Source organism: Drosophila subobscura, chromosome A, assembly GCF_008121235.1.
Source record: "Drosophila subobscura isolate 14011-0131.10 chromosome A, UCBerk_Dsub_1.0, whole genome shotgun sequence".
Classification (NCBI taxonomy): domain Eukaryota; kingdom Metazoa; phylum Arthropoda; class Insecta; order Diptera; family Drosophilidae; genus Drosophila; species Drosophila subobscura.
The window spans coordinates 6,996,479-7,020,954 of NC_048530.1; the positions used below are offsets into that span (position 1 = coordinate 6,996,479).

Sequence of the window (24,476 nt, forward strand, 5' to 3'; positions counted from 1 at the left end):
TCCGATATTTACGTTCGAAAAGCACAACGGATTTCTCAGTCGAAGTAGGCGATGCAAAACAACAATTTCTAAGTTGCTTAAATCGACACTGCCTGAGCGGTAGGTTCTAAAATTATTACCAAAACGCTCCCAGAATAACTACAACCAAAAAATAAAAATGAGATTCAACTCGTATTTCGTAATCAACGAAGGCAAAACCAAAATGTCAAACATTTTGGAATACTTGCAGATGTCTGAAGAATGTTGCTCTACAGCTAACATTGTTTTTTCCTATCGTTTATTCTGCTGGTGCTGATGATCCTGAAACTCCGCAATGTGCGTTTCCACTAAGGCGTTGCAGCAGCACAATGAAAACCTTTGCAGCTCGCATGCGTTGCACGTTCCGTGGTCCCGGTGAGTACTTTACCTGCAGTGAATCCTGCCTGCTTGACGCACGGTAGATCTCTAATAAAATTGTTTTTTCTTTTCCAGGCCACAAGAAGATAATTAAAAATATGCTCTAGAGTCTCAAATGTTGTGCGTTCTTTATTTGTGGTCATTCGCGTGCCTGGGGGAAGCGTAGGGTGCGTAGCTTGGAGTATATGATGTCCCAGTCGACGTAGGCGCCGACCAGGTGCCGCTTGTTCTGCGGCGAGTCTTCGTATGCGGTGCGGCCGTGGAGCATGCGCAGGTTGTTGAACACGAACACGTCGCCGGGCCGCGTCTTGAACTCGACAACCTCGTCGTGGGCCAGACGGAGGAACCTGTCGTAGGCCTCGTACCAGGCCACCGCCTGCTCCAGGGGCACCGTGAAGCGACTGTCCCGCTTCGTGGTGTTCTGATTGATGCGCACCACCTGGCCATCCACATCCAAGCAGACAACAGGCGCTCGCCACAGGCTGTGGAAGGGTCTGGCCTGGTCCCCGTCGTGCCCTATGTCGTACCAGTTGACGGGCACCGAGCGTAGCACCTCGAATTCCTGCGGAAAGAGGCGCCGCATCTCGGCGGCCACATTGAAGCCGTCCACGAGCGTGTTGGCCCCGCCAGCCGACTCCGACTGGACGAGCGTGTGCAGAATGTTGATGCCCGCCTTGTACTCGTAGTAGGGCATGTCCGTGTGCAGCGGCAGGGGCACCATCAGGTAGGCATAGTTGCCCGCATTCGGCTTGGACTTGACCTCAAACACGTCCCTGAATCGAAGGGGGGAAGGTAAATGGTCAGTGGATTTTGTCTTCTTTGCTTCACCTGGAGATCAGGACTCACCCGTAGGTGGTGCGCTTGATGTAGCCAATTCTCTCGGCCAAGCGGCGGGCCACATTGACGTCGTCGGGCGCATCCTTGAGCAGAGCGAATCCCTGCACAGCCAGCGCCTCCAGCCAGGTCTTTAGCACTTCGTCCCTGTCGAGGACCTGTTGGTAATCGAACTCCCGGCTCACATCCTTGAACTGCGTCTTGCCCCAGAGCTGGACGGGCGGCCGGTAGACCTCCGCCAAGTACCTCTGCCTGGATGCATCCCCAAAGTCCCGCTCCCGCAGCCACTGCAGCTGGTACACGCTCCGGTGCTCGTCCTGCCAGTCGACCTGAAGCTGCTGTCTCTGCTCGTCGTAGCTCACTCGCCGGGCGCCCGCATTCAGTGGTCCGCGCTCCCAGTGGCTCTTACGTGCCCGCGTCGCCGCATGGAAGCACTCCGTGCACTGGCAGTTGTCCCGCAACCACACCTGCGGGTACTTCAGGCGCTGCCCGTCAGCCTCGTTGATCTCCACAACGCCAGGACTGGCCAGGTGAGCCTGCGTGCTGGCCTGCCTACGCACCAGGCGACCAATCAAGTGTCTACAGCTCAACATCGCGCGACCGACTAACGTGCGATCCCGCAGATAGATGGCTATCGAGACCCGCAGGGCTGCGATAAGCCGGCGATAAGTGGTTTGCTCTTATCACTGTGCTTGTGCTTGTGCCTGTTGGCCCCCCCTTCGTCCGCTTCTATGTCGAGCACCTCGACCAGGGCCTGCGGCTGCTCAAGCCAGCACTCTCGCTGGCTGTCCACAACAAAGCAACGACGGCCCTGGCAGAGAGCGCACTCCATCTGCAGCAGCGTGTGCTCGTCCACGGTGCTTGCCTTTGGCTGTGATTCAGTCTTTTCGCCCGCTTGCTTCTTGCTACGTTGCCGCCGATGGCGTTTCTTGCCCGCCTTTGGCGCTGCTGTTTGCTCCTTCGCCTGTGGCACCGTCAGGCTCGTGTTGACTCCGGGAATGAGGGGTAGGGAGCAGCGCTTGCACAGAGTACGCTTCAGCGCCGGAGCCCTAATCAAAAAACAGACAGAACTCTCTATTGAAACGGATTCGGGTGATCTGTCTGGGTGCCACTTACATGTGCATCATGGCCTTGGTGCCCACATTCCGGCAGAGCTTCCCATAGTACGCGCCGAGGGTGTTGTGGCTGCCCTCCGCCATGAGGTGGGCCGCCTGGTAGAGGAAGTTCATGCGGGAGCACACTAGGCGCTGGGCAAACATCTTCTTTTTGTTGTTCTTGGCCATGTTTTGGCGTAAATATTTAAAAATAATAACAAAACAATTGTGTGCGTGCAGAAATACGCGGTACGCGGCCAGACATGTGAACGGCGAAGTATGTGGCATTCCAATGGTATGCATGGCTGGTCACACTCGAACGGCCAGCTGTTTCCCGCGTTTTTGAACCAGTTGTGGGTCACACTGCGACATTGTGCAAAAATTGCAAACAAAAAGAAAGGAACGCGCAAAATGCAGCACGCTACGGCCAACTAGAAGCCGCCACAGCAAACAGACCAACGACCAATAACCATAGACAACCTGTAGAAGGAGCCGAAGCTACTCCCCTCGATTGTCATTCGAGTTGCGTGATAATTTTGGTTGCCTTTTGTTGCTGGAGCGTAAAGATGTTCATCCAGGACCTGAAGAATGACTTCTATAGGCACTTGGTGGGCAAGCGCATCCTCATCGTCGTCAACTACGACATTGACGCCATATGCGCCAGCAAGATCCTGCAGGCCCTCTTCCAGTACGACCACATGCTCTACACGGTGGTCCCCATTATGGGCGTCACGGGCCTGCGGCGCGCCTACGGGGAACATCAGGGAGACGTCAAGTACGTGCTGCTGGTCAACTGCGGCGGCTGCGTGGACATCGTGGAACTGCTGCAGCCCGCGGAGGATGTCACCTTCTTCATCTGCGATGCACATCGGCCGCTGGACGTCTGCAACATCTACAGCGATCGGCAGGTGTGCATTCTGGGCGATGCCACACTGGAGGAGAACATTCCCGCATTCGAGACCATTTTCCACGACTCTGACGGCGAGGATGACGACGAGGACGAGGACCAGTCCGGCGATGAGGGGGAGGCCCACAACGACAGCGGGGCGGGCGACTCGGACGGCGAAGAGGAGGAAAGTGCGCATCGCGCTCCGCGGCGGCGCAAGCTAACACGCCTGGAGCGGCACGAGCAGCGCATCCTGCGGCAGCGCGCACGCCGCCAATGGGAGTCGGAGCGGGATCGCATCATGTTCGAGTACACGCAGTTCAGCTACTACGGACGCTCCACGGCGCTGATGATATTCGAGCTGGCCTGGAAGCTGTCCAAGGACAACATGGACCTGCTCTGGTGGGCCATCGTGGGCATCAGCGAGCAGCTGCTGCTGGGCAAGATCGAGAGCGGGGCCTACACACTGGAGCTGGAGCACATCCAGTCGCATGTCTCCCGCCTCACGAACAAGACCAACGACCAGAACACGATGAGCGCCTCCAAGATCAGCTTCGAGAACGATCTGCATCTGGTGCTGTACCGGCACTGGCCAGTTACCGACTCCATGAGGTAGGTCCAGGGCGGCTGAAGGGAGATGGGATGGGAACACTCCTAATGCCTCGTACTCCTCTTGCAGGTACTCTCGCTACGCCTCCTGCCAGCTGAAGCTGTGGACGCTGCGCGGCGAGAAGCGACTCCACGAGCTGCTGCTGGAGATGGGTCTGCCGCTGGTGCATGCGCGACAGACATACAGCGCCATGGACCTGGTGCTGCGCAAAGAGTTCTACTCGATGGTGGAGCGGTTGGCCGAGAAGTACGATATACCGGACATCGTCTACGGCACCTTCACCCTGAGCTATGGCTACCGCAGCCGCTATGCGGCCGCCGACTACGTCTACGCCCTGCTGGCCATCATGGAGTCCGTGAAGAAGCACAAGACGCCCGAGGACTGTTTCATGGAGGCCTCCGACGCCCTCAACCGCAAGGACAAGCAGCTGCTCGGCGCGGGCATCGACAATGCCAAGCTGATGCATGCGGCCATCTTCAGGCAGGTGCAGAGCAGCCTGGAGGCCCGCCAGGTGCACTCGGCCGGTTCCTTCTTCTACTATGTGCTGCAGGAGGAGCACGCCTTCTTCTCCTACCCGTACGCCCTGGGCCTGCTGGCCAAGTTCATGCTGCGCGGCCATGTGGCCACCAGCAGGGCACGCGCCGCCCCGGACCTGCCGCTAATCGCCACCTGTCCGCTCGACGCCACACAGGGCATGTGCCTGCTGGTGGGCATTGCCCCCGTTCGCGAAGACTCGCCCAAGAACTTCTTCGGCAAGGCCTTCGAGCAGGCGGCCCAGAAGAGCAAGACCACCCTGCTGCAGGACTTCTTCGAGCCATCGGTTGTCCAGCTGCGGCAGAGCGACCTCACCCGCTTCCTCGACGCCCTCACCGTGCTGCTAACCTAGTTTTAAGCCACTCCCACATGCTCCCTTCTGCTCAATCATCTTAGCCGATAAGCCTTAGCCTTAGCATAATTTATAAACGACAAATGTATCATCATCCTAGTTTAGGGTTTTTAGCTCGCTAGTTCACTTTTTTTTGTAATGTTTTGTCAGTCGGACGATAGAATATATATTTGTAGTTGTTTAATGTGTGAAAGTTTCGCAGTCTCCAATCTTTTGCGAGGATCGATCTTCTGGGACGCAGATCTCTAAGGGCAGGGCTTGGGTAGGGTAATTCGTTACCACTTCCCTGACGGACATGACCCTTATTTTGAATTGGGCGTATTCCTCGCATGCATTGGTTCAAATGGATTTAAATTATGGAAGGTATGGGGAGGGCATCTGCAACACCGAAACTTGTCATCGTCTAGAATGGAAATATTGCCACAAATTACTCAGTAAGGATGAAGATGATGATAGTCCACAAGAAGAGCCATGAACATCTACCGAATGGGCACACGATTCCAGGCGATTCACACCCAAGTTTCCTTCTACTCGGATTATAATGGTACAGATTTTAGCGGTAGATATTACAGCTCTATATCCTCTTTCTTTAATCCTTCAAACAACAATCACTGATAAAACGCTGCCTCATGCGAACCCACAACGTATTTTAACACAAAAACTAAAATAAACTGAACAATTAGAGGATTTGAAATGATTTCCATAATGGTTAATAAGCGAATCGTAGCAGATCGTAACGTAATCGTATTGACTGATTTGTATGGACAAATATTGCAACTTTAAGTGAGTTTTGGTGTGGAAACACTTTGGTCTTTTCTTACGGAATAGTTAAAAATCAAATCATCAAATAAAAGCATACAAAATTGCCAATAATCTTGGCTCAACTGAAGCCATTTTGGTTGATTCCATTGTGAGCATTCGCGGGCCCGCCACCGTTGGCTTTCGTGTGTGTTCATGCGCGGGTTTTGGTTCCATTGAGACTCTTGTCAGCTGGTGATGGTCTGGACTCTTGGCTCTTGCTGCTCTTGGCGGCTGGTCAGAGCATCGGCGCTCATGATGCGGCCAGCGCCCAGACACGCCACTTCGTCATAGAATACCGCATACTGGCCGGGGGTGATGGCGCGCAGAGGAGCATCCAGAAGGACCTCGAATTGGCCATCGGGGCAGAAGCGAATGCAGCAGTCGACCAGCGGCTTGGTGTGCTGGAAGCGGAACCGACAGCGCAGGCTGCCAGTGGCGGCGAGCCTCTGCTGGGATTGAGCGCACAGCCAGTTGGGGGCCTCGATGTGGATGCGGGTGCTGAGCAGGGCCGGATGGTCGTGGCCGGCGGCCACATAGATGGTGTTGCTGGAGGCTTCCTTACGGGCCACGAAGTACGGCTGTAGGAAGGAGCCGAGGCGGCAGCGCTGTCCCACGGTCCACTGGTGGATGCCCTCGTGGGTGCCCACAATGGACCCAGTGTCCGTGTCCACGAACTGGCCGCTCCTCGAGGCGATGTACTGAAAAGGAGAACGAGCGGCAGGAGTAATTACAGAAAGACAGACACTTTTGGATGGGATTACCTCGCGGATGAAGGACTTGAAGTCGCGCTTGCCCACGAAACAGATGCCGGTGCTCTCCCGCTTGTGGGCCAGGCGCTGGAGGCCGATTCGTCGGGCCAAGTGCTTCACCTCGCTCTTGGCCAGATCGCCCAGGGGAAACATGGTGCGCTGTAGGGCCTGCCGCGGTATCCCCGCCAAGAAGAAGGTCTGATCCTTGAAGGTGTCGGCCGGTATGAGCAGACGTGCCTCCCCGCCGCCCGCTCGATGTTCCAGAAAGTTGCCCAGACTGTTGCGAGCATAGTGGCCGGTGGCCACGGCATCGAAGCCGAGCCGCTCCAGAGCATGCCGATGGAACAGGTCGAACTTGATGTGTCGGTTGCAGAGGATGTCCGGATTGGGCGTCAACCCCTGCTGATAATCGTCCAGGAAGGCGCTGAACACCGCCGTCCAGTACTCCTTCACGTAGTTCACCTGCCGCAGCTCGATCCCCAGCCGCTGGCTCGCCCATTCTGCGTCCTTCAGATCCTGCTCGCCGCTGCATCGGCCCGCCTCGTCGTGCTCGTCCCAGTTGCGCATGAAGACGCCCAGAACGCGGTGACCGCGATCCTTCAGCAGGTGGGCGCTCACGGCACTGTCCACGCCCCCCGACATGCCCACAACAACGTTGCGTAGCATTTGTTTTTAATAATATTTCTATTTCAAATGGTCTATTTAGAGATTTTAAATTGGAATTAAATAATATTTAAATAATTGAGGGTGAATGGCAAATGCGCAAGACGAAGACCGGTATATTTGTATATACTGTACAGTATATTTTAAAAATGAAAAAGTATATTTCGGTATATTTTCGAGGCCCCGACGGTATATTGAATCGATAGTTTCGCGGTCACACTGTTTCGCAGCGAAATGCTGCATTTATTCGCAATCAAAATAACATATACATATATACGAGTATCCACAAGCCACCACACGCGTCCATCGGCCAAATAATGCAACGTGCTGCTGCCCCAGATCACATAATTCCAAGTGCTTGACCCAGTGTTTGTGTGAGTGTGCAACAGCAGCCAGAGAAAGAGGATAGAGAGAGAGTGGGAGTGAGCCTGGAGCTAGAGCCAGAGTCAGAGTTGGATTTGCTCCTGCAGTTGACGAGGAAGTGGGCGCTGCAGTCAAATGATGCCCTACAATGTGCGCTCCGCTGGCGGCGGCAGCATCGGTGGTATTCTGCGCAAGACTGGTGCCGCTGCAGTTGCCCCCGGCGGTCTATCGGCGGGGGCCAGCAACGGCAACGGTGCGGCAATACTGGACGCACGCCAGCCGCCCCTGGAGCTGCTCGTCTTCGGCTACGCGTGCAAGATATTCCGTGATGACGAGAAGGCCCGCGAACTGGACCACGGAAAGCAGCTGATACCCTGGATGGGCGATGTAAATCTCAAGATAGACAGGTTAATAATTGGGGGTTGTCTAAGCGTTAATTGTACGATTATCAATACATACATACATCCCACAATCCCACCATACAACAATCCATCCGCACACAAACAAACACACGCACAAAGATGCGCACGCTGACGACCCACTGCATACCCTACACTCGGACTTGAACTGCGGACTGTAACTGTACTGTAACACCCACAACACACACACACACTATACACCACCCACCAACACCCACACCCACACACTCACACACATACACACCATTGTAATAACAGCTCTTTTCAGTGCTTCTCAAACTGTATCTCTTACCATACGAACACAAAAAAAACAATTATTGAATCTGTAATTCTTTGACCAATCTTAAATGTAAACCGATTAACTTTTTAGCCACCGGAGCGGTATGTATGAACGATCTCTAGCTATAAACCGATTTCTTAACCTCTCTACTATATTATATTATATTGTATTTATAAACATATACATATATTATTTACATAATCGTGAATCGATGGTAACCAAATGACTCGATCGACACTGAACGATCTCCAAAATGGGGCCGGTTCGATTGTGTCCGATTTGTTTGCCATGATTATCGATTTTCTGCCGCGCCGCGTCTCGTTCGTCCTGGATCTCACTGATAATGTCTCTTGTTCTCTCTATCTTTCTCTCTCTCTCTCTCTCTCTGTCTATATCTTTCTGCTTGATCTCTTTTGGCACAAAACACACACCCATCCACACACCCACACACACAAATGTATATGTATATATATACGCAATATATATATAGATACGATGTGCGTGGCGCCCTCTGCGATCTGGCACCCTACGAAGCGCCACCTGGGGGCTACGGCAACCGCCTGGAATACCTCAGCACCGAGGAGCAGCGCGCCGAGCAGCTATGCGAGGAGGAGCGCTACTTATTTCTGTACAACAACGAGGAGGAGCTCCGCCTCCAGCAAGGTAAGTCGGCCCCGCCTGGAGTCCCACAATCGCCTCAAAAAAAATGCTCCTTGTCTTACCAAAACAAAAACAAACAAAACCAATTCCTAGTAGTATCAAGAAAATCTATCAAGAAATCAATCAAGAATACCTACCCGAAAAAGGTAAATCAAGACAAAAGACAATCAAGAAACCGAAAAACCCCCAAAAAACATATCAACAAATATAGAAAGAAACATGTAGAACCTAAGCCACAAAAACCAATCCAAACTCGAATTCGACTATGAATCCGAATATGAAAAGAGAGAGCATCCGTCGTTGCTGTTGCTGCTCCCGCTGACCCGTCGCCCCCGCAGGTAAATACAAATTCCTTACACTCTGACAGATTATAGCTCTCTTGCAGGTACCACAGATCACCGTCGTCGCTGCCGTCGCCACTGCAGCGCGCCACAAAACCCATGGGAAATCAGCCGTTACTTTTCCCACACTCAAGCCACTGTGTCTGTCCCGCTCTAGACCATGCTCTCCCGTCGTCGCACCCGCGTTCTCTCTCTCTCTATCTCTCTGTGTCTCGCTATCTCACGCTCGCTCTGACTCAGTCAGCGGGCCACAGACGCGCGCTCTTGACGCTAGTCCTAGTCCCTCCTGTAACCCGCTCTAACGTTTCTCTCTGCCTTGTGTGCTTCTCTCCCTCTTGTTTCCGCGCAGAGGAGGACCTCAAGCGGCTGCAGCAGGAGACCTCCGGCGGAAACTACAGCCAGGTGGGCTTCCAGTACGATGGCCAGGGCATGGCGTATGCTGCTGCTGGAGCTGCATCCACCACGACTGGGCCGCTCTCGCTCTCCCCGGGCACCGCAGAGGAGAACGAACCATTTGTTCTGCCTCGCACCCTGCTTCTGCCGCTGCCCCCGGGTATGCAGGTGGTGAGTATGCAGCACGCAGAATACACCTCAACACATATCCGATACATTCGTAATCTTCCGCCCACAGCCCGAGACGATGAAGCAGCATGCCATCATCGAGAAGACGGCCCGCTTCATAGCCACTCAGGGCACCCAAATGGAGATCCTGATCAAGGCCAAACAAGCTAACAATTCACAGTTCGACTTCCTCACGCAGGGCGGCCACCTGCAGCCGTACTACCGTCACGTGCTGGCTGCCATCAAGCAGGCCAAGTACGCCCCCACGCCGGAGAGCCCCAGCAACGCAGAGGCAGAACCCGGCTCCGGATCCGGACCGGAGAGCCATGGCCAGCGAACGGGTACGGGCACGTCCGGCCAAGTAGTCATTATGGTGCCCACCATTAAGTACAAGCCTTCGGCAAACTGCGCCTACACGCAGCTCATCAGCAAGATCAAGGGCGTGCCCCTGCAGACGGTGCTCGACGACGAGCTGAGCACCACCAATTCGCAGCATTCCGGGGGCACGGCCTCGCCGACGCCCAGCTGCAGGTCGGAGGGCCACAGCCAGCAGGGAGAGTTCACACCCGTCCTGATCCGCTACAACGGCAGCACCTTCACCCACGAGACGGAGGAGGCCGACTCTCCGGTGCCCGAGGAAGAGAACGCCAACGATGCGACGCCGCAAGTGGAGCTGCTGAAGAACACCAGTGCTCTGGCCCTGGCTCAGAACTATAGTTCGGAGAGCGAGGATGAGGCGGGGGAAGAGGCGCACACCTCGACGCAGGCGTCTGAGAAGGAGAAAGAGAAGGAGGCTGAGAAGGCGCCGCCAGCACCAGAGCCGGTGCTGACATTTCCCGTGCCCGAGGAGAGTCTCAGGACGATCATCGATAAGACGGCCACCTACGTAATCAAGAACGGGCGGCAGTTCGAGGAGACGCTGCGCACCAAGAGCGTCGAGCGGTTCGGTTTCCTGCTGCCGCAGAACGAGTTCTATCCGTATTACCTGTACAAGGTAACCAACGACGTGGATGCCGCCTCAAAGGAGGAGAAGACGCGCAAGGCGGCCGCCGTGGCCGCTGCGCTCATGAGCAAGAAGGGACTCAGTTTTGGAGGAGCTGCAACTGCAGCTGCAGCTACGTCAGTAAACGCAACAGACAAAGGTGAGTCCATTGTAGGAGAAGATTTCCAGAACCGCAGATTTCCACATAACAATGCACCATCTACAGCTCCCGTTTGCTTCTCCATACGCGGCCGCGACGAGCACGGTCCGCTTCCGGCTGCTCTGACCCAGGAGGCCAGCGACGAGGAGGAGACGAAGTCTAATGCGGCTACGTCCACTGCGGAGCAGGTGCGTGGCATGCCGGACAGTGTGCAGCGTGCCATTAAGCAGGTGGAGACGCAGTTGCTGGCTAGAAGCCAGAAGGCTGCTCCCATCTCTCCGCAAAAGGATCTGCGTCAGGGTGTGTACTCCCCCCAAGAGATTTACAGAGACAACAGAGCATTAATCGTTTCCCATTTAAACATTTGCAGCAGAGGAGCGGGTCAAGGACAAGCTGGCGCTGATTGCCCGCGACAAGCTGAACGGCATGGTATCCAAGGAGAAGCAGCTGCAGCTGGAGAGGAAACGTAAGGCCATGGCCTTTCTCAATCAGATCAAGGGTAAGTGCCACAAGTGCCACGCACAAAACTCTGACAGTTGCTAATGTAATCGCTGTGTCTCAGGTGTTTCAGCAGGTGCTGTGGCTAGCTCTGTTATACCTAGCTCAAAGGTTAATCCACCTGAGGAGGCCGGAGGTGACGCTGCGGGAGACAGCGACAACGAGTCCAATGAGTCCGTGCGCTCCATACCCATCACTTACTTCGGGCCTGACGACGACGAGGATGAGGAGGAAGAGCAAAAGCAAAAGCAGAAGCAGAAGCCGGAGAATGACAGCCAGCATGATGACGAGGAGGAGGAGGAGGAGGACGGCGGGGATCTGGAGAAGTACAATCTGCTTAACGACGACAGCACGAATACATTCACCAGCAAACCACCGCCGCCCCCGCCACCGGTACAGACCGCAGCTCTTCCTCCGAAAACGATTGCCTCCGCGCCAACATCCGCTGTGCTACTATCGGACGATGATGATGTTCAGCTGGTGCCCGCCGGCTCGCCTGCGCCCCCCGGCGCCTCCAGGACCTCGCGCCACCGAAAGACCCACCGCAGGAGCAGGAGTCGCAGCTGCAGCTCCAGCAGCAGCGAGTCCAGCCGCAGCTCCAGCCGGCGCAAGAAGCGCAGAGCCGTCGAGGAGGTGTCTGCCAGTGCCAGGAAACAGCGGCGAAGACGCAGTCAGAGTCGCACCTCAACCACCAACCGCAGCCAGCGCGTGCGTCAGAGCCAGACGCAGAGCCACCGCCAGAAACAGCGCAGCAGAAGCCGGCACAGGAGTCGCAGCCCCAGGCGTCGCCGAAGCCCCATCCAGAGCAGGAGCAGATCAAGAAGCAGTCGCAGTCATAGCTCCAGCAGCCGCAAGGATCGACGGAGTCGCCAGCAGCGTGAGGAGTCGCGCCAGAATCAAAGACGCTCGCCCAAGAAAAGCCACAAGCGGCACAAGCGTCGCCGTCGCAGCAGCTCCCCCTGACACCGTTACCCCTCGACTCGTTTTGTAGCTAACTTCTAATGATATCAAATATACACATCGATTATTTTTTGAATAATATGACGGCCCTTCCTTGGAGGTTGACCTTCTCGGGTATTGTTAAAGTATGGATGACCGTTTGTGTGCCTGAATTGTGGATAAGAAATGAGCAGAGACAACGAGACCTTTCAATATGCATAAGTAATTGCTTGTTAATAATCCTCTTGAGTACTTTATACTTTGCACACGACAAAAATAAGCTTGTACGCCTGGATGTGTAGATTTTACAATTTACAAATTAATTCCCAACAAAATGATCTACTGATCATAACAATTTCCCAGAGAGTGTGAAGATCCAACACAAGTCTTAGTTTACAAACACTTTGAGTAAACTTTTGAACATGTGCTAAATGCTTCAACAAGTGGCAGTTTGCAGAGCAGTTTAAGATAAACGAACTACGAGTATTGATATGATTAGTCTAAACATAATTCCAAGATGTTTCATCCAAATTGGTGTGCTCTGCAATGTATAATCTAAGAGATAGGGCTAAGGTTGATTTGTAGCGCTGGCGTTTCTTTCTATTAACTGGTGAATACCCCTCGTTGAGGGTGAATCCCTCACTCGCACAGATTGTTCTTCCCCTCTCTTTCTCTGGCGTTCTCTTTCGTTCACAGCTCTCAAGCGAAGCCATAAAAGGCCGCTTGCGTCTGACGCGGCAGTTCAGTCCGCTCCGAAAGCTCTCGCCATGATGTCTGTCCGCTGGAATCACCTTTGCCTCAGCCTGTTGCTGATCTTCTGCAGCCTTCTGGCCCTGACCACAGCCCAGCCGCCCATCAGTAAGCCCATCTGCCTGCTTATTTATCCCCTCCCAAAAACACTCAACCTGCCCCTCTCTTGCAGCGCCACGTAAGTGCCCCGCCAACGAGTCGTACCTGCCATGCGGCCCTAGCTGCCAGACAGAGTGCGCGACTCTGGGCAAGCCCTGCCTGATCCAGCACATTCGATGCCCCGATGGATGCTACTGCAACGATGGCTATGCACGTAACTCCCGCGGCGCCTGCATACCCCAGAGACAGTGTCGCAAGTGAGGGTACTCCACATAACTCAAGATCCACCATCTGGAGGCGTGGCAATCGAGTGACAATAAAGCCCCCCTGGGATGATGATCCATGGCATTGATAAGCAGCTGTTTTTTGATTGTTTTGGATCGTATTGTTCGCTCTATAATGGGACAGCGTGACTGAGGGATCTGGTTTTGGCTTCGGTTTCAGTTTCTGGTTTATAATTTAGGCCATTTCTTGTTTTTTGTTTGCTAATTAAGCGCAGTGCTCGAAAACTGTAACGATTTAACCTCTAAGACTGCTTCTCTCAAAGATTCCCCTGAAACTGGAGGCACTTGTTGCTCTTTTTGTTGTTTACCGATCAAGCGCCAGGTGCTAATAAACTGTAATGCGGCTGATCAAAGGTGCTGCTCAAACTGCTCCTGCTTTCCGTTATGGCAAAGTGGGAGAGAGAGAGGCGGCGCGTTAAGCGGCTGCTAAAGCTGCGGCTGCTTTCTGGTAGAGCAGAGATAGAGAGAGAGTTAAGAGCACAACAAAAATGCAAGGGAAAAACGTTGCTTGCTGATCACCAAAGAGCAGTCAGTGCTAACAAAACTGTGATGTTCAAAACTTCGGGAGTTTTAGAGTCTGTTGTCTGAGTACCGTTAATCGATGTAAGTATGTACCCACAGACTGGAACAGTGCGTGTCAAACAGGTAAATATCGCCTTATCGTTGAATGCTTTAAGCTGTCGTCGGACGAATTTTTAAGCCGGCAAAAAAGCAAAAATCACATCCACAAGAGGTTGGAGGAGAGACTTTTTGCTCCACTCTCAAAGCAAAGTAAATCCCGCTGCCTAAGCCGCGCCATCGAATGGAGGCCGAGCTGGGTACTAGTAGTGGGACTGGGCTTCCCGTAGTCGCCTCGATGACAACACGCAAAATGTAAATGTTTGCTGTCATTGAGTCGAAAATGTTGGCAGGGGCCCAAACCAAACCGTTAATAAACTCTCTAGGTGCACGAGGAGATGGAGGCGGTGCTGGATGCTGAATGCTGAATGCTGGGTGCAGAGGAGAGACAGAGAGAGTGAGAGGCGAAAGCGTGCTCGATTTACATGAGCAAACATGACGGCGGGACACCAAACCACCCACGCTTGCAGAGGCGAACGAAAAAATCCACAAAGAAGGACGCAATTGATACCCTCACAGAGCCCTCAATCCCACAGCAACCATCTATTTTATCTAAATACACGAAAGATCCCTAGAATAAATATTATTTCAACAAAGAATTGCCTTTCCATCCTACATACGAGTTAGTGTTTCGTTTATTCTAAAGTAGAACCTCGCTCTGCCATGTGACTTCTTCTCCACTGTGCAAGCGTCACGTGAAAAGCGTTCTATGCCTTGTGATCTGTTAGGGTATGATGAAAAGAACTCTGGGCGCTTGGATTTGGATTTGCAATGCAAACATGTGTGCTGCTGCTGCTGCTGCTGCTCCCTCCCACACCATGTTCTGTCCCAGCAGTCCCCAGTCCCCACTTCCCCAACCCAAACCAAACCAATCCCCGTTGTTTGTCTATTTTGTTCGGCTGCCTCAAAGATGGAGCTTTTGAGAAATATTCCTCAAATTCATTGAATTTCCCCGGCACAAAAAATTGGTCGTGTGTGTGCCCGAACAGGGACAGAGGCAGTGGCAGTGGCAGAGGCAGAGGCGGAGGCAGAGGCGTGAGCGGCAGAGTGGGAGTTGTGGGCCCACTGTGCGAACCTGCGGAAATTCAAACGGAATCAAAGCGAAAAGTTCGACAAAAATTCATCGAGCACTAAAAAAATAAGAATCGACAGCAAACACGGGGGTGTGTAAGGATATCTGAATAGAGGAGCGACAGGAGCGGCAGCAGGAGCAGCCATCCCATCCCCATGGACCCCATCATATATCAACAACGGCTGTCAGTCAGTCAATCCTGGAGTGTTTGGCGAAAGCACAGAAGGCACCGAGTGGCAGTGGGACAGCAAGACAGGAGGCGTGCCCACAAAGCACAAGGAAGGAAAAGAAAAGAAAAGAAAAGAAAAGAAAGGAAAAGAAAAACCAAAAGCAAAGACGACTCTGCCAGTGAGAAGTGTGTGCCAAAAAATGAACCAAACAAAAAAAGAAAGAGTTTCTGTTTCTGTTTTGGATTCAGGACGGGGCCCTCAGCAAATACGAATAATTTGACTTTATCTAAGCGCCAGTCAACCGAAGCGCATTAGAAAGGAGCTCTGCCCACCCAAAAAAGAAAAATGGATGGAAGGAGGGAAAGCAGGAAGAAAGGAAGAAAGGAAGAAAGGAAAAGAACAACAATCAACGAGGGAAAGTGAAGGCAGAGGGAGGTGCAATAAGTGAGAGAAAGTGAGAGCGATTATGCCAGCAGAGATTTAGAGATTCGATTTAGATATGTCCATCAAGCCGACTACAACAGCTTTCAACATTTTTCAAGCCTTATTGGGGCACTGCGTGCTGATATTTGTATGGTATGTTTCCCTCTTGCACAGAGTGGCTTAGCAGCACGCATTCTCTCTCTCTCTCAGGGTAGCTTAGCAGTCCCTACTCCCTCCTCCCACTAAACTGTGACTTAACTCCTCATTTTTATCATTTAAATATCTTTAAATTGGTTAATATCCATACCACAGAGGCTAGGAGCTGACTGTAGCATATCTGGGAATGGGGGAAACCTATCAAATGACAACTCGTACACATGGAGCTGCATTTTTCTTGCGTGTAATTGGATTGTCTGCAGAAATAAAGAAGTTTGTGGAGGATTAAATGGAGGAACTGCAGCAGGTGGGGAGAGGGGCTGTCTGGCTGGCAAATGATAATTAATTTAATTGCAATGCGATGGCAAATCGAATTAAGCCGTATACAACAAAAAAAGACAAGAAGAAATCATTTCATCTTGGCTGCCAGACGAAGGGATACCCTTTAGGAGCAGCTTACCAGGCGCATGCCACAGCAAATACTTCAACTCAATTTGCCCTCTTGCTATGTTGCTACCCAATTTTGTCACTGGCAACGTTTCGCTGCCACATGCAACCACAACGGCATTGAGAATATGGCAAGCAGCAAGCAGCAGGCAGCAGGCAGCAAGTTGCATCGTTTGGTGTCGCCGCAAACGCATTCAATTGAATATATTAATGCAAATTAACCCATTAATGCCAGCCGATGTCATAGATGGTTGCACATGCAAAGGCGCAGGCGGAGAAGGATGAGGAGTAGGAGTAGGAGGGCGGCATTGAATGGGAGATGGCAGCAAAGGGTAAAGTAAAGTGAAAGACAGGACAGAGGACTCCATTGATTCGCTGCCTTAAGGTCTGTCTCTCTCAGTGGATTCTGGGATATCTTTTTGGAATGCAGAAATCTCAGCATCAGTGGACCACGAGTATATCAACTGTCATCACATCAAGAGACGGTTGCTCCTTGTATCCAGTCTACAGTCTTTCTTGTAGATGCAGATACTGTTGTGGGAGGGTTGTGGGTGGGTTGTGGGTCGAGACGCCTTCAGATTCTGCCCTGCCAGCGTGTTAACATGGGGCACAACAATATTGGCCAGATGTCTTTGGCGCCAACAGCTCGTAAAACCAGCAACAAAACACTCGACAGCAATGTCACTCTCCCACTCTCTGACTCTCTCACTCTCACTCTCAGTCAAGTGTCCTCACTGTTTCGACACGCTCTTAACGTGGGCCAAGGGCCAAAAGGGTGCTGCAACGGGAATTGTCAACATTTTGTGTAACAGCATCAAAATCAATATGCACTCTCTCTCTCCATCCCTGCCATCTGCCCCACACTACAGCAGCAGCAGCAGCAGCAGCAGCGCAAGCTCTTTATAATGATTGCCATTGACTGACGGTACAGCATATCCTTGCCGTATGACAGATATCAAGTTGTATGGCAATTGACGCGCTGACATGTTGACATTTTTGCTTCATACTCATCGTACACATGGAGTGGGGGAGCCACCCACCCCACGCCCACTGCATTGACCAGCCCACCACCCCGCTCTGGCAGCTCCTCTGCGACCCAATGCACCTCTGTGTCGGGTCCTGCATTACAAGTGTGCTTCAGAAAAATGCAATTGTTTCCGTCGTCCAGGAGCAAAACAACGGAAGAGCCCAGCACCGGCAAAGGCCGAGGGATACCCATTGGAGGGGAACACTGTGCTGCAGGGTATCAAAGGCATTCAAGAGCTTCTTCTTTCCTTATCACAGGGTATCAGAGCTCATCAATTTCTGCGTGTGATTTGCAGGGCATACCCCCGTCGGCTTTCAATTGTTATGCCTGGGTTAGGGCTTGTGCCGGGCGGCTTTGACTCCGTTGAATGCGGCTCAATGGCCATTCCAGTTGCATTCCTTTCATCAACCTTTTGTTTTCGGGATTTTCACTAGCTGGTGTTTCCTCCCAGCCCATCCCAGGCCACGTGTCACGCGCACTCATCAATCGTGAGGCAATTGTTGCCGCTCTGCTGCCCGCCCCTAACCCTCTCCTCACTCCATTCCCGATTGACATTCTGAATTTGGCTCTGCGTGTGTGTGTGTGTGTGTGTGCCTCTGGCCAAAAGTTTTCCATTGCGGTTTGTTTTAGTTATTGCATTTCTTGCCACGTTGTTTTGCTGTGCCATTTGCCATTTGGGGTGCTATTGGGGAGGAACGTACATATATGGGGGTCTATGGGTTTTACGTGGTCCGGGTTTTGGCTATGCAACAGCAGCAGCCGTAGCTGTGAATTGTTAATCCAAAAAGGAAAAAAAAACAACTGAATTTTCGCCACATTTCTCATTTGGATTTTGTGGTCTGCAGTCCATTTCAATGTGCTACTGCCACTCGCAGAACGGCAGAGCAAACCCCTTTGGCGTCCTTCCATCCATCACCCATATCCCTCCCTCTGCTGATAATTCTCATACGATTTTAACTGGGATTAGCCTTTCCATCGCTGGCTGGCACTTTCAGCACGAATTGATTTTGCATTCTCATTAACATTTCTGTCAGTTTTTTCGACATGTCCATTATGAAAATCTCACTCATGACAGTCGAATGGCAAACAGCAAAAACACACAAAACTACAGCCACAATTTGTGCATTGCAAATTGATTAGTACATTTCCCAGCAACAGTCTGACAGGGATACTCACTCATGCCATTTGGGAACGATCAAATAAACTGAAGGAATATTTCATTCCAGCTTATCCAAGTGGCTATGTGGCGACTTCTCTTTTAATTCTTTCTGTTAATTTCTTCTGGCTGTTACTTTAAGCCTTCCATCCATTGAATAAACACTTGCCTCGATCTCTGCTCAAAGGTTTAGCGCAACAAAATGATCACAATGTGAGAGCATAAAGTCCACGCAAATTATCTGAATATCTTGCACCTTTTGTGATTCCAAATGCCCTTTGCTCAAGTGCTGCCACTTGGAAATGCCTTCGAATGGAATGGCTGGATGCAGATACAGTAACAGCCATAGATATGTATGTTTAGTAATGATATGTTTAAGTTTCTACCCTCTCTGATGACTCTGTTTCCATGCATGTGTGAGCGCTGTTTGCTTTTGGCCACAAACAATAATGTTGCATGCCTGGCATGGGCCTCAATTTGCAGCGTTGGCATTGCTTGATTATGAAATGAATTATTTGCATTAAAGTGCACACAGCAATGTACACCGCAGAGGTACAGTGATGGCACAGAGGCACGCCTCTGAGCGCAGCCACTAAACAGATTTTAGTGCTGTTGCCCCATAAAGGGTTTGCCCTGTTTCCTGCGTAGCTAGCATAATATCATCAGCGACAGCGACAGCAGCATCATCATCATCATCGTCATCAGAATGGCTGCTGTGCTAATTATCATTTGCTAAACGCATCGCACGCATACGCATACGCACAGTCAGCGGCTGGGGCAGCGGCCGAGGCAGAGTCGGTGCCTCCATTGCGGAAACGGAAACGTTGAAAAAGCAATTGGCAAATGGCCTCCTGCTCGTGGTCCTGCTCTTGCTCCTCCCCATGGAGGCGGCGAGCAATTTATTGGCAGCTGCAATTAGCTGGGCGCCAACATCCGTTGGTGCTTGCCAATTGTTTGCGGGCTTCCCGTGACCCCTTTGCCCACCTCTTTTACCCTTTTGCGAGAGAGCTTCCACAAGTGTTTGCAATGCTAAAAGGGCAACGGATATTAAGCATACGACTGGTGATAGGTGATGGAATCTGCACATTGTGCGAACCTTTTGATGCAAGAATCAACAATTTAGATATTCCACGGACGAAGTTTGTTCTCTTCCTTTCAGCCGTTACCTTTCACTCCCTCTTTGGGGGAGTCTCTGCACCTTTACCCCTCTATCTCTCTGCCTCTCTCACTCCTTCTCGACAAAGACTCAACGTCTGAGAAATGTGCAAGAAATTGCGCTTTCGCAGCTAATTGCAAGGGAACTCTAATGCACTGCTGCCATTAGCCACACCCCAGAATTTACACCAGCGCCCCGTCCTGCACTCCGCTCTGCAGCCCATCACTGAATGATCCCTTTTCTGGCACGCCCACCACGCCCAATGGGTCCGCAATTAATTGGTTTCATTTTTTTAGGAATCCTTTACTGCGCTTCATTTCAATTTGCGCTGCGAGTCCTGCGCTCCTGCTATCCTGCTCGCTCCTCCTCGCTCCTGCTGCCCTTTTGGGTGCACTTTTTGGGGGGCGGTGCACCGCCGTGGAGAGTTGTTTATTGCACTTGCAACATCCGCTCAGCAAACGAAGATAAATTGTTACTTTTCAAGTTGTGCTTCTTCGGGTTTCTGTTGCTCTTTTTCCTGTTGTTTTTCAGTTACAGTTTTTTGGAATTTTGCTGCCAGCAGCCAGCAACAGCTGCTGCCCCCCACTCGGCGTTGGGCTAGACGAAGATTATACTCTATGATTCAACCGTTGCGGACTGTACCTTTCCTCTAGAATTATGTATGCCTTCTCGGAGGGACGGCAGCTAATTGAGGCTGCGTACCAGGGATTGGCTTCCAGTGTCAGATGTGTAGCAGCTTGCTGCACTTTGGCCGCTTGTCCCCCCGGCAAAAAGCTGATTAAACCCGATCCCTGGAGCGGGGTACACACAATTAACATGATTTGCCGATTAGCCTGATCGAATCGATAAGAAAAGCGGCTTATCGATGGGCATCGAGTGGGCCATTACGATTACGATTACGATTACGGGAGCACGCACTTCCGCGTGTGGCTGGGGCTGGAGTTCATTTAGCTGAAACCAGTGCTATGGATTAATGCATTCCCCACTTACGAGTGCGTGTATGTGTCTGTGTGTGTGTGTCGATAAGGCTGATCGATAGTAAACCGATAACGTGCAGCTGTGCTTTGAAGTAGCAACAGGGGAAGAAAGACTTGCAATAAAAGAGTTTAGCCATTGATACTGGCAATTGCACTAAGAAATGTGCGGTATAGGTAGCAATATAAGTAGAAGTAGCACTAGAAGCTGAAGTAGAGGTAGCAGAAAAAGAAGAGCAGTATAAGTAGAGCAGTATAAGTAGCATTACTTGCTGTCGCAGTAATATCAGTATTAGTATTTGTAGAAATTTCCAAAGCACTATAAATAACAGAATCTGTTGAAGTATCAATATGAGTATCAATATTTAACACTGCCCAGCAGAATAAGTGCATAGAAGCGCATTAATGCCTGAAACATGAGTAGAAGTTTCATTCGGGTTAAAGTGCATCAAGTGGTGGTGGCAGTGGTAGCCTTATCGATCCACAAGTAGTTAGTTTTTGTTGGTATAATTATATATCGACTGCTTAGTATAATTAGAAGTAGTGTATACTTAGTACAAGTTTAGGTATTAGCCGTAATCTCTGTTCCATTGTGTTTAGTCTGGCCAGACACTGCCCTAGACTTTGATTAGCCGCCCAATGTGGGCCACTCGATACAGCCGTGGTATCTCAGCTAAGGCAACAGGCATGGGCATGCAGGTAATACACTCTTGGATACACTTCTGCCTCATTAATGGATTATCTCAGGATTATCTTCGAATGCCGCTCTCTTAGCTATACGAATGCAGCTGTAAGGGCAATACATTTTATGGATCGGTTTTCATTGTTTACAATAAAAAACCAAAACAATTCGCTGATTATTTCAAACGTTTCTGTTTATGTGTACGACTACGCGTCTTGTATAAGTTTATTGCACGGAAATCTCCCAGTGAAGACGTCAGAGATGCAAAATACAGAGAGCATTTCTACAGATACCATTGAAGAGGGTTCACCTAGAAGTTCGTATTTATTTTTGATGTACAGAGCATGCCAGATCTTTCACAAGTTTCTAATGATCTTTGCACATATTTGAGTATTTTACGTATTTAAATATCATTTGTTGGAAATATTCGAATGGGCTCTCAATACCAATGGTTTTTGTAAGTTTTATTGAGTAAAGTTATAGACTTTTGGGTCACCCAAGTTCAGGGGTACATCAAACATTTATCTCGGACTTTTTTTAGACTTATTTCATTTATGATTTTCTCATTTAATTGTTCACAAATTCCCCTCTCTCCGCTTCTCTCTCTTGCCGCTTGGAGCACTCTCTCTGTAGCTCTCCCTCTCGCCCATTTTTGTGCGTTGTTTACCCACCCCGATTAGTGGCAGGCGGACTGCGACTGAGACTCTGACTGGCTGCTCTATCTGGCGATTGCCTTAATCTCAGACATTGACCGCAGCCACCCCACCCACTTGTGGGCGCACCCCTGCCCCTGGCTGGCCCCCCGCGCCGCAGCACTGATAAGATAGTGCGCGTCGGAATCGGAATTGGAATCGGAATCGGGGCTGCAGTGCTCTCCGGCGGGATCAGTCATGGAGAGAACGCCGAGCGCTACGCACTTGCTGCTGCTGGCCGTCATCGGATGGGGCTGCTGCCTGGCCCTGGGCGCGGGACAGCTGCCAGAGGTTGATCCGGCGACGGTGAAGGATCTGGAGGAGCTGGGCGCCCACTATCTGCCCGCGGGCTACACGAAGGCGAACGTCTCGCTGGCGGACTTGCAGCGTCTGCTGCGGGCCAAATGCGAGAAGGCCAACCAGGCGCTGCCCGCGGGCTCCGTGAATGCCACGGCGCTGGGCACGGCCATCGAGCAGGCGGGCGGACAGCTGATGGGCTGCATTGGTGGACTGGCGAACGTCACGGAGATCCTGGACGAGATAGAGAAGGCGAGCCCCAAGGGGGACCTGGACGTGGTGTTCGAGAAGTACTGCCTGCGCCTGCCGCAGGCCAAGGCCTGCCTGCGGGACTTCAATGCCGCGCTGCAGCCGTGCCTCACCCGCGAGGAGCGCTCGCACAATGCCCTGATGCAGCGCATCATGGACAAGCTGCTGGAGTTTGTGTGCTACAAGAACGGCGACCAGATCGCCCTCTTCATCGCCGAGCAGGGGCCGGAGTGCCTGCAGGCGAGCCGCGACCACATCGCCACCTGCCTCAACACGACCTTCTCCGGCTACCTGCCCCAGGTGGGGCAGCTCTCCTCCGAGAACGTGGCCGACCTGCTGCCGGAGCTCGTGCTGGGCCCCCGCCAGTGCGTCGACCTGCACGACTTTGAGATCTGCACCGTGCGCCACCTCGAGCGCTGCGAGACCATCACGCCCAGCAACATCGTGGAGTCCATGTTCCGCTACGTCCGGAAGGAGTCCAACTGCCAGCCGGCCATCGATCGTGCACTCCAGGAGCGCCGCCGTGCCCAGGCCCTCACAGCGCCAGACCCGGCGGACGGTGGTGCCGCCTCGCTTGCGTTTGTCGGACGCCTGCTCCTGCTGCTCGCCCCATTGGTGGCTCTCCTCTAACCGGGAGGACACGATGCCCACCCACCGATTCTCCATTTTGCGTGCGTGTGTGTGTGCCTCCGCCTCCTCCTACTCCCTTCGCTTATCCTTTTTCTCTCCTTTCTGCTTTCTCTTTTTTTTTCTGATATTTTATAATTATGTTTAATAAACTTTTGCAAGTCGAGCGTAAGCCGCTTAACGGATTCCCTTGTTAACTCCGGCTGCGGGTCCGTGTCCGTGCCAGAGCTGCTGGATGCCGGGAAAGTGTTGAGCTGCATAAACACAAGCCTGAAATATGACAGTGGCTGCTGGGGTTGGGGGTCACTGAGCCGCTCGGACCATATTGCAGGCAGCCGCTTATCGGTCAGCAACAGAAGCCGAGGCTGAGGCTGAAGCAAAAGCAAAAGCAAAAGCAGAGCAGCGGGTCAGTCGTCGTCGGCTGGTGCTTATCGCTCTGCAGTGAAACAATAGGGTGGGGGCAAATGTAGGAAAACCTAAAGTCAGAAAGAGAGAGAGAGAAAGGGGAGAGAGAATATAAGATAGAGCAAAGCAAAGATGAAAGAAACTGAACTCAGGGCACGAGCGCCACACAGATTTTGTTGCGTTGTGGAACAGAAGGGCACAGTTTGAGCCGAGCTGAGCTGAGCCCAGTTTTAGCTGCACTGTCGAGGCCATGCATGGGCTCAGCTTAAGCTCCGATGTGGTGCGCAAGAATGAGTACAGCTTGAGCTGAACTGTGTGCAGGAATAATCACAGTTCAAGTCACACTGGAATGCTCAAGCGGGGCTTCTAGTAAATGATAAGCCAGCAATTCTTGTGGGAAAACTAAACAACAATTTTGTGCTCCCCTACGCAGGCAATGATAAGCAAATTGGTGGGCATTATCCCACACCTCCACTCAGCTCAGGCGTTGGACTGAGTGCTGCCGCGTCATTGTCGTAAATCATAAAATGTATGAGAAGCCCCAAACCGTACCGAACCGAACCGAACCAAAGCCGGCGCTGGAAGTGTTTGTGTATTTACGAATACAGTTATCGCTTCTCCCCTTCGATTGGAGCAGCAAGTACGGATTAGCGCTGCTATCGTATGGTATTTATGGGCAGCTCATTCATATGGGAAATGGTCATATTAGATTTGTTTTATACGGGTATCTCTGCCGCTTTAGCTGCACGAACACAAATCCAATTCGACCTAAAGTTCTGCTTCCAATCATGGCACTCGCAGGTTGCAGGGTATACGACAACAACAGAGAAAACAGCAACAACAATTTGTCGTATAAATCTTTGGGGCGAATGGACAGAGAGACGGCGAAAAAAATGAAACCGCAACTGTCATCATTTCACAGACGAGTGCAGCCCAAGCGGAGCGATTCCAGAGACTGGACAACAACAGCAGGGGAGAGGAGAGGAGAAGAGGAGAGCAAGAGAGAGCACCGTTAGGGGCCCTATTCTCATCCTCATCCTCATCCTCATTCTGATTCGCTTTGTTGACGG

General features: G+C 51.8%; 7 protein-coding genes across 9 annotated transcripts; 4 read left to right on the plus strand and 3 right to left on the minus strand.

Annotated features, from left to right (window-relative positions):
* Window positions 1-500: 500 nt before the first annotated feature.
* LOC117903617 (gamma-butyrobetaine dioxygenase) lies at window positions 501-1,866 on the minus strand. Its single transcript, XM_034815873.1, has 2 exons — window positions 1,243-1,866; window positions 501-1,169 (listed from the first exon to the last, which is right to left on the minus strand). Exons 1-2 carry the CDS (start codon window positions 1,821-1,823, stop codon window positions 536-538), a joined length of 1,215 nt encoding a protein of 404 aa, XP_034671764.1. The 5' UTR covers window positions 1,824-1,866; the 3' UTR covers window positions 501-535.
* LOC117903621 (ribonuclease P protein subunit p21) lies at window positions 1,854-2,584 on the minus strand. Its single transcript, XM_034815879.1, has 2 exons — window positions 2,347-2,584; window positions 1,854-2,279 (listed from the first exon to the last, which is right to left on the minus strand). The coding sequence occupies exons 1-2, from the start codon at window positions 2,511-2,513 to the stop codon at window positions 1,862-1,864; spliced, it is 585 nt and encodes a 194-aa protein (XP_034671770.1). The 5' UTR covers window positions 2,514-2,584; the 3' UTR covers window positions 1,854-1,861.
* A 56-nt stretch (window positions 2,585-2,640) lies between these two features.
* LOC117903616 (cell division control protein 45 homolog) lies at window positions 2,641-4,893 on the plus strand. The gene is made up of 2 exons (XM_034815872.1): window positions 2,641-3,822; window positions 3,890-4,893. Exons 1-2 carry the CDS (start codon window positions 2,891-2,893, stop codon window positions 4,704-4,706), a joined length of 1,749 nt encoding a protein of 582 aa, XP_034671763.1. The 5' UTR covers window positions 2,641-2,890; the 3' UTR covers window positions 4,707-4,893.
* A 537-nt stretch (window positions 4,894-5,430) lies between these two features.
* Window positions 5,431-6,991, minus strand: LOC117903618 (mitochondrial tRNA-specific 2-thiouridylase 1). The gene is made up of 2 exons (XM_034815874.1): window positions 6,269-6,991; window positions 5,431-6,205 (listed from the first exon to the last, which is right to left on the minus strand). Exons 1-2 carry the CDS (start codon window positions 6,920-6,922, stop codon window positions 5,693-5,695), a joined length of 1,167 nt encoding a protein of 388 aa, XP_034671765.1. The 5' UTR covers window positions 6,923-6,991; the 3' UTR covers window positions 5,431-5,692.
* Window positions 6,992-7,138: 147 nt separating this feature from the next.
* Window positions 7,139-12,221, plus strand: LOC117903615 (protein suppressor of white apricot). Of its 3 annotated transcripts, none has more exons than XM_034815871.1 (7): window positions 7,156-7,689; window positions 8,472-8,644; window positions 9,332-9,546; window positions 9,614-10,685; window positions 10,752-10,985; window positions 11,059-11,184; window positions 11,248-12,221. In XM_034815871.1, the coding sequence occupies exons 1-7, from the start codon at window positions 7,418-7,420 to the stop codon at window positions 12,144-12,146; spliced, it is 2,991 nt and encodes a 996-aa protein (XP_034671762.1). In that variant the 5' UTR covers window positions 7,156-7,417; the 3' UTR covers window positions 12,147-12,221. The 3 variants fall into 3 exon arrangements, 2 of the variants coding, with proteins under 2 accessions (XP_034671762.1, XP_034671761.1); XM_034815870.1 differs by having other exon boundaries at window positions 7,157-7,689; window positions 11,056-11,184; XR_004649518.1 differs by lacking the exons at window positions 9,614-10,685; window positions 10,752-10,985; window positions 11,059-11,184; window positions 11,248-12,221 and having other exon boundaries at window positions 7,139-7,689; window positions 8,472-8,979; window positions 9,332-9,439.
* Window positions 12,222-12,850: 629 nt separating this feature from the next.
* On the plus strand, window positions 12,851-13,326 carry LOC117903623 (chymotrypsin-elastase inhibitor ixodidin). Its single transcript, XM_034815881.1, has 2 exons — window positions 12,851-12,980; window positions 13,045-13,326. Exons 1-2 carry the CDS (start codon window positions 12,890-12,892, stop codon window positions 13,230-13,232), a joined length of 279 nt encoding a protein of 92 aa, XP_034671772.1. The 5' UTR covers window positions 12,851-12,889; the 3' UTR covers window positions 13,233-13,326.
* Window positions 13,327-22,011: 8,685 nt separating this feature from the next.
* LOC117903620 (27 kDa glycoprotein) lies at window positions 22,012-23,186 on the plus strand. The gene has a single exon (XM_034815878.1). The coding sequence runs from the start codon at window positions 22,027-22,029 to the stop codon at window positions 23,002-23,004; it is 978 nt and encodes a 325-aa protein (XP_034671769.1). The 5' UTR covers window positions 22,012-22,026; the 3' UTR covers window positions 23,005-23,186.
* Window positions 23,187-24,476: the final 1,290 nt, after the last annotated feature.

Excerpts from the sequence above, each read along its gene's own strand:
- LOC117903617 (XM_034815873.1), bottom strand. The coding sequence starts at position 1,823 with ATGTTGAGCTGTAGACACTTGATTGGTCGCCTGGTGCGTAGGCAGGCC. Across the intron at positions 1,170-1,242 it reads ATCAAGCGCACCACCTACGG|GGACGTGTTTGAGGTCAAGT; the intron begins GTGAGTCCTGAT and ends CCTTCGATTCAG.
- LOC117903621 (XM_034815879.1), bottom strand. The coding sequence starts at position 2,513 with ATGGCCAAGAACAACAAAAAGAAGATGTTTGCCCAGCGCCTAGTGTGC. Across the intron at positions 2,280-2,346 it reads ACCAAGGCCATGATGCACAT|GGCTCCGGCGCTGAAGCGTA; the intron begins GTAAGTGGCACC and ends TTTTTTGATTAG.
- LOC117903616 (XM_034815872.1), top strand. The coding sequence starts at position 2,891 with ATGTTCATCCAGGACCTGAAGAATGACTTCTATAGGCACTTGGTGGGC. Across the intron at positions 3,823-3,889 it reads CCAGTTACCGACTCCATGAG|GTACTCTCGCTACGCCTCCT; the intron begins GTAGGTCCAGGG and ends CTCCTCTTGCAG.
- LOC117903618 (XM_034815874.1), bottom strand. The coding sequence starts at position 6,922 with ATGCTACGCAACGTTGTTGTGGGCATGTCGGGGGGCGTGGACAGTGCC. Across the intron at positions 6,206-6,268 it reads TCAAGTCCTTCATCCGCGAG|TACATCGCCTCGAGGAGCGG; the intron begins GTAATCCCATCC and ends TCTCCTTTTCAG.
- LOC117903615 (XM_034815870.1), top strand. The coding sequence starts at position 7,418 with ATGATGCCCTACAATGTGCGCTCCGCTGGCGGCGGCAGCATCGGTGGT. Across the intron at positions 10,986-11,055 it reads GCAAAAGGATCTGCGTCAGG|CAGAGGAGCGGGTCAAGGAC; the intron begins GTGTGTACTCCC and ends AAACATTTGCAG. Across the intron at positions 11,185-11,247 it reads CTTTCTCAATCAGATCAAGG|GTGTTTCAGCAGGTGCTGTG; the intron begins GTAAGTGCCACA and ends GCTGTGTCTCAG.
- LOC117903623 (XM_034815881.1), top strand. The coding sequence starts at position 12,890 with ATGATGTCTGTCCGCTGGAATCACCTTTGCCTCAGCCTGTTGCTGATC. Across the intron at positions 12,981-13,044 it reads CACAGCCCAGCCGCCCATCA|CGCCACGTAAGTGCCCCGCC; the intron begins GTAAGCCCATCT and ends CCTCTCTTGCAG.
- LOC117903620 (XM_034815878.1), top strand. The coding sequence starts at position 22,027 with ATGGAGAGAACGCCGAGCGCTACGCACTTGCTGCTGCTGGCCGTCATC.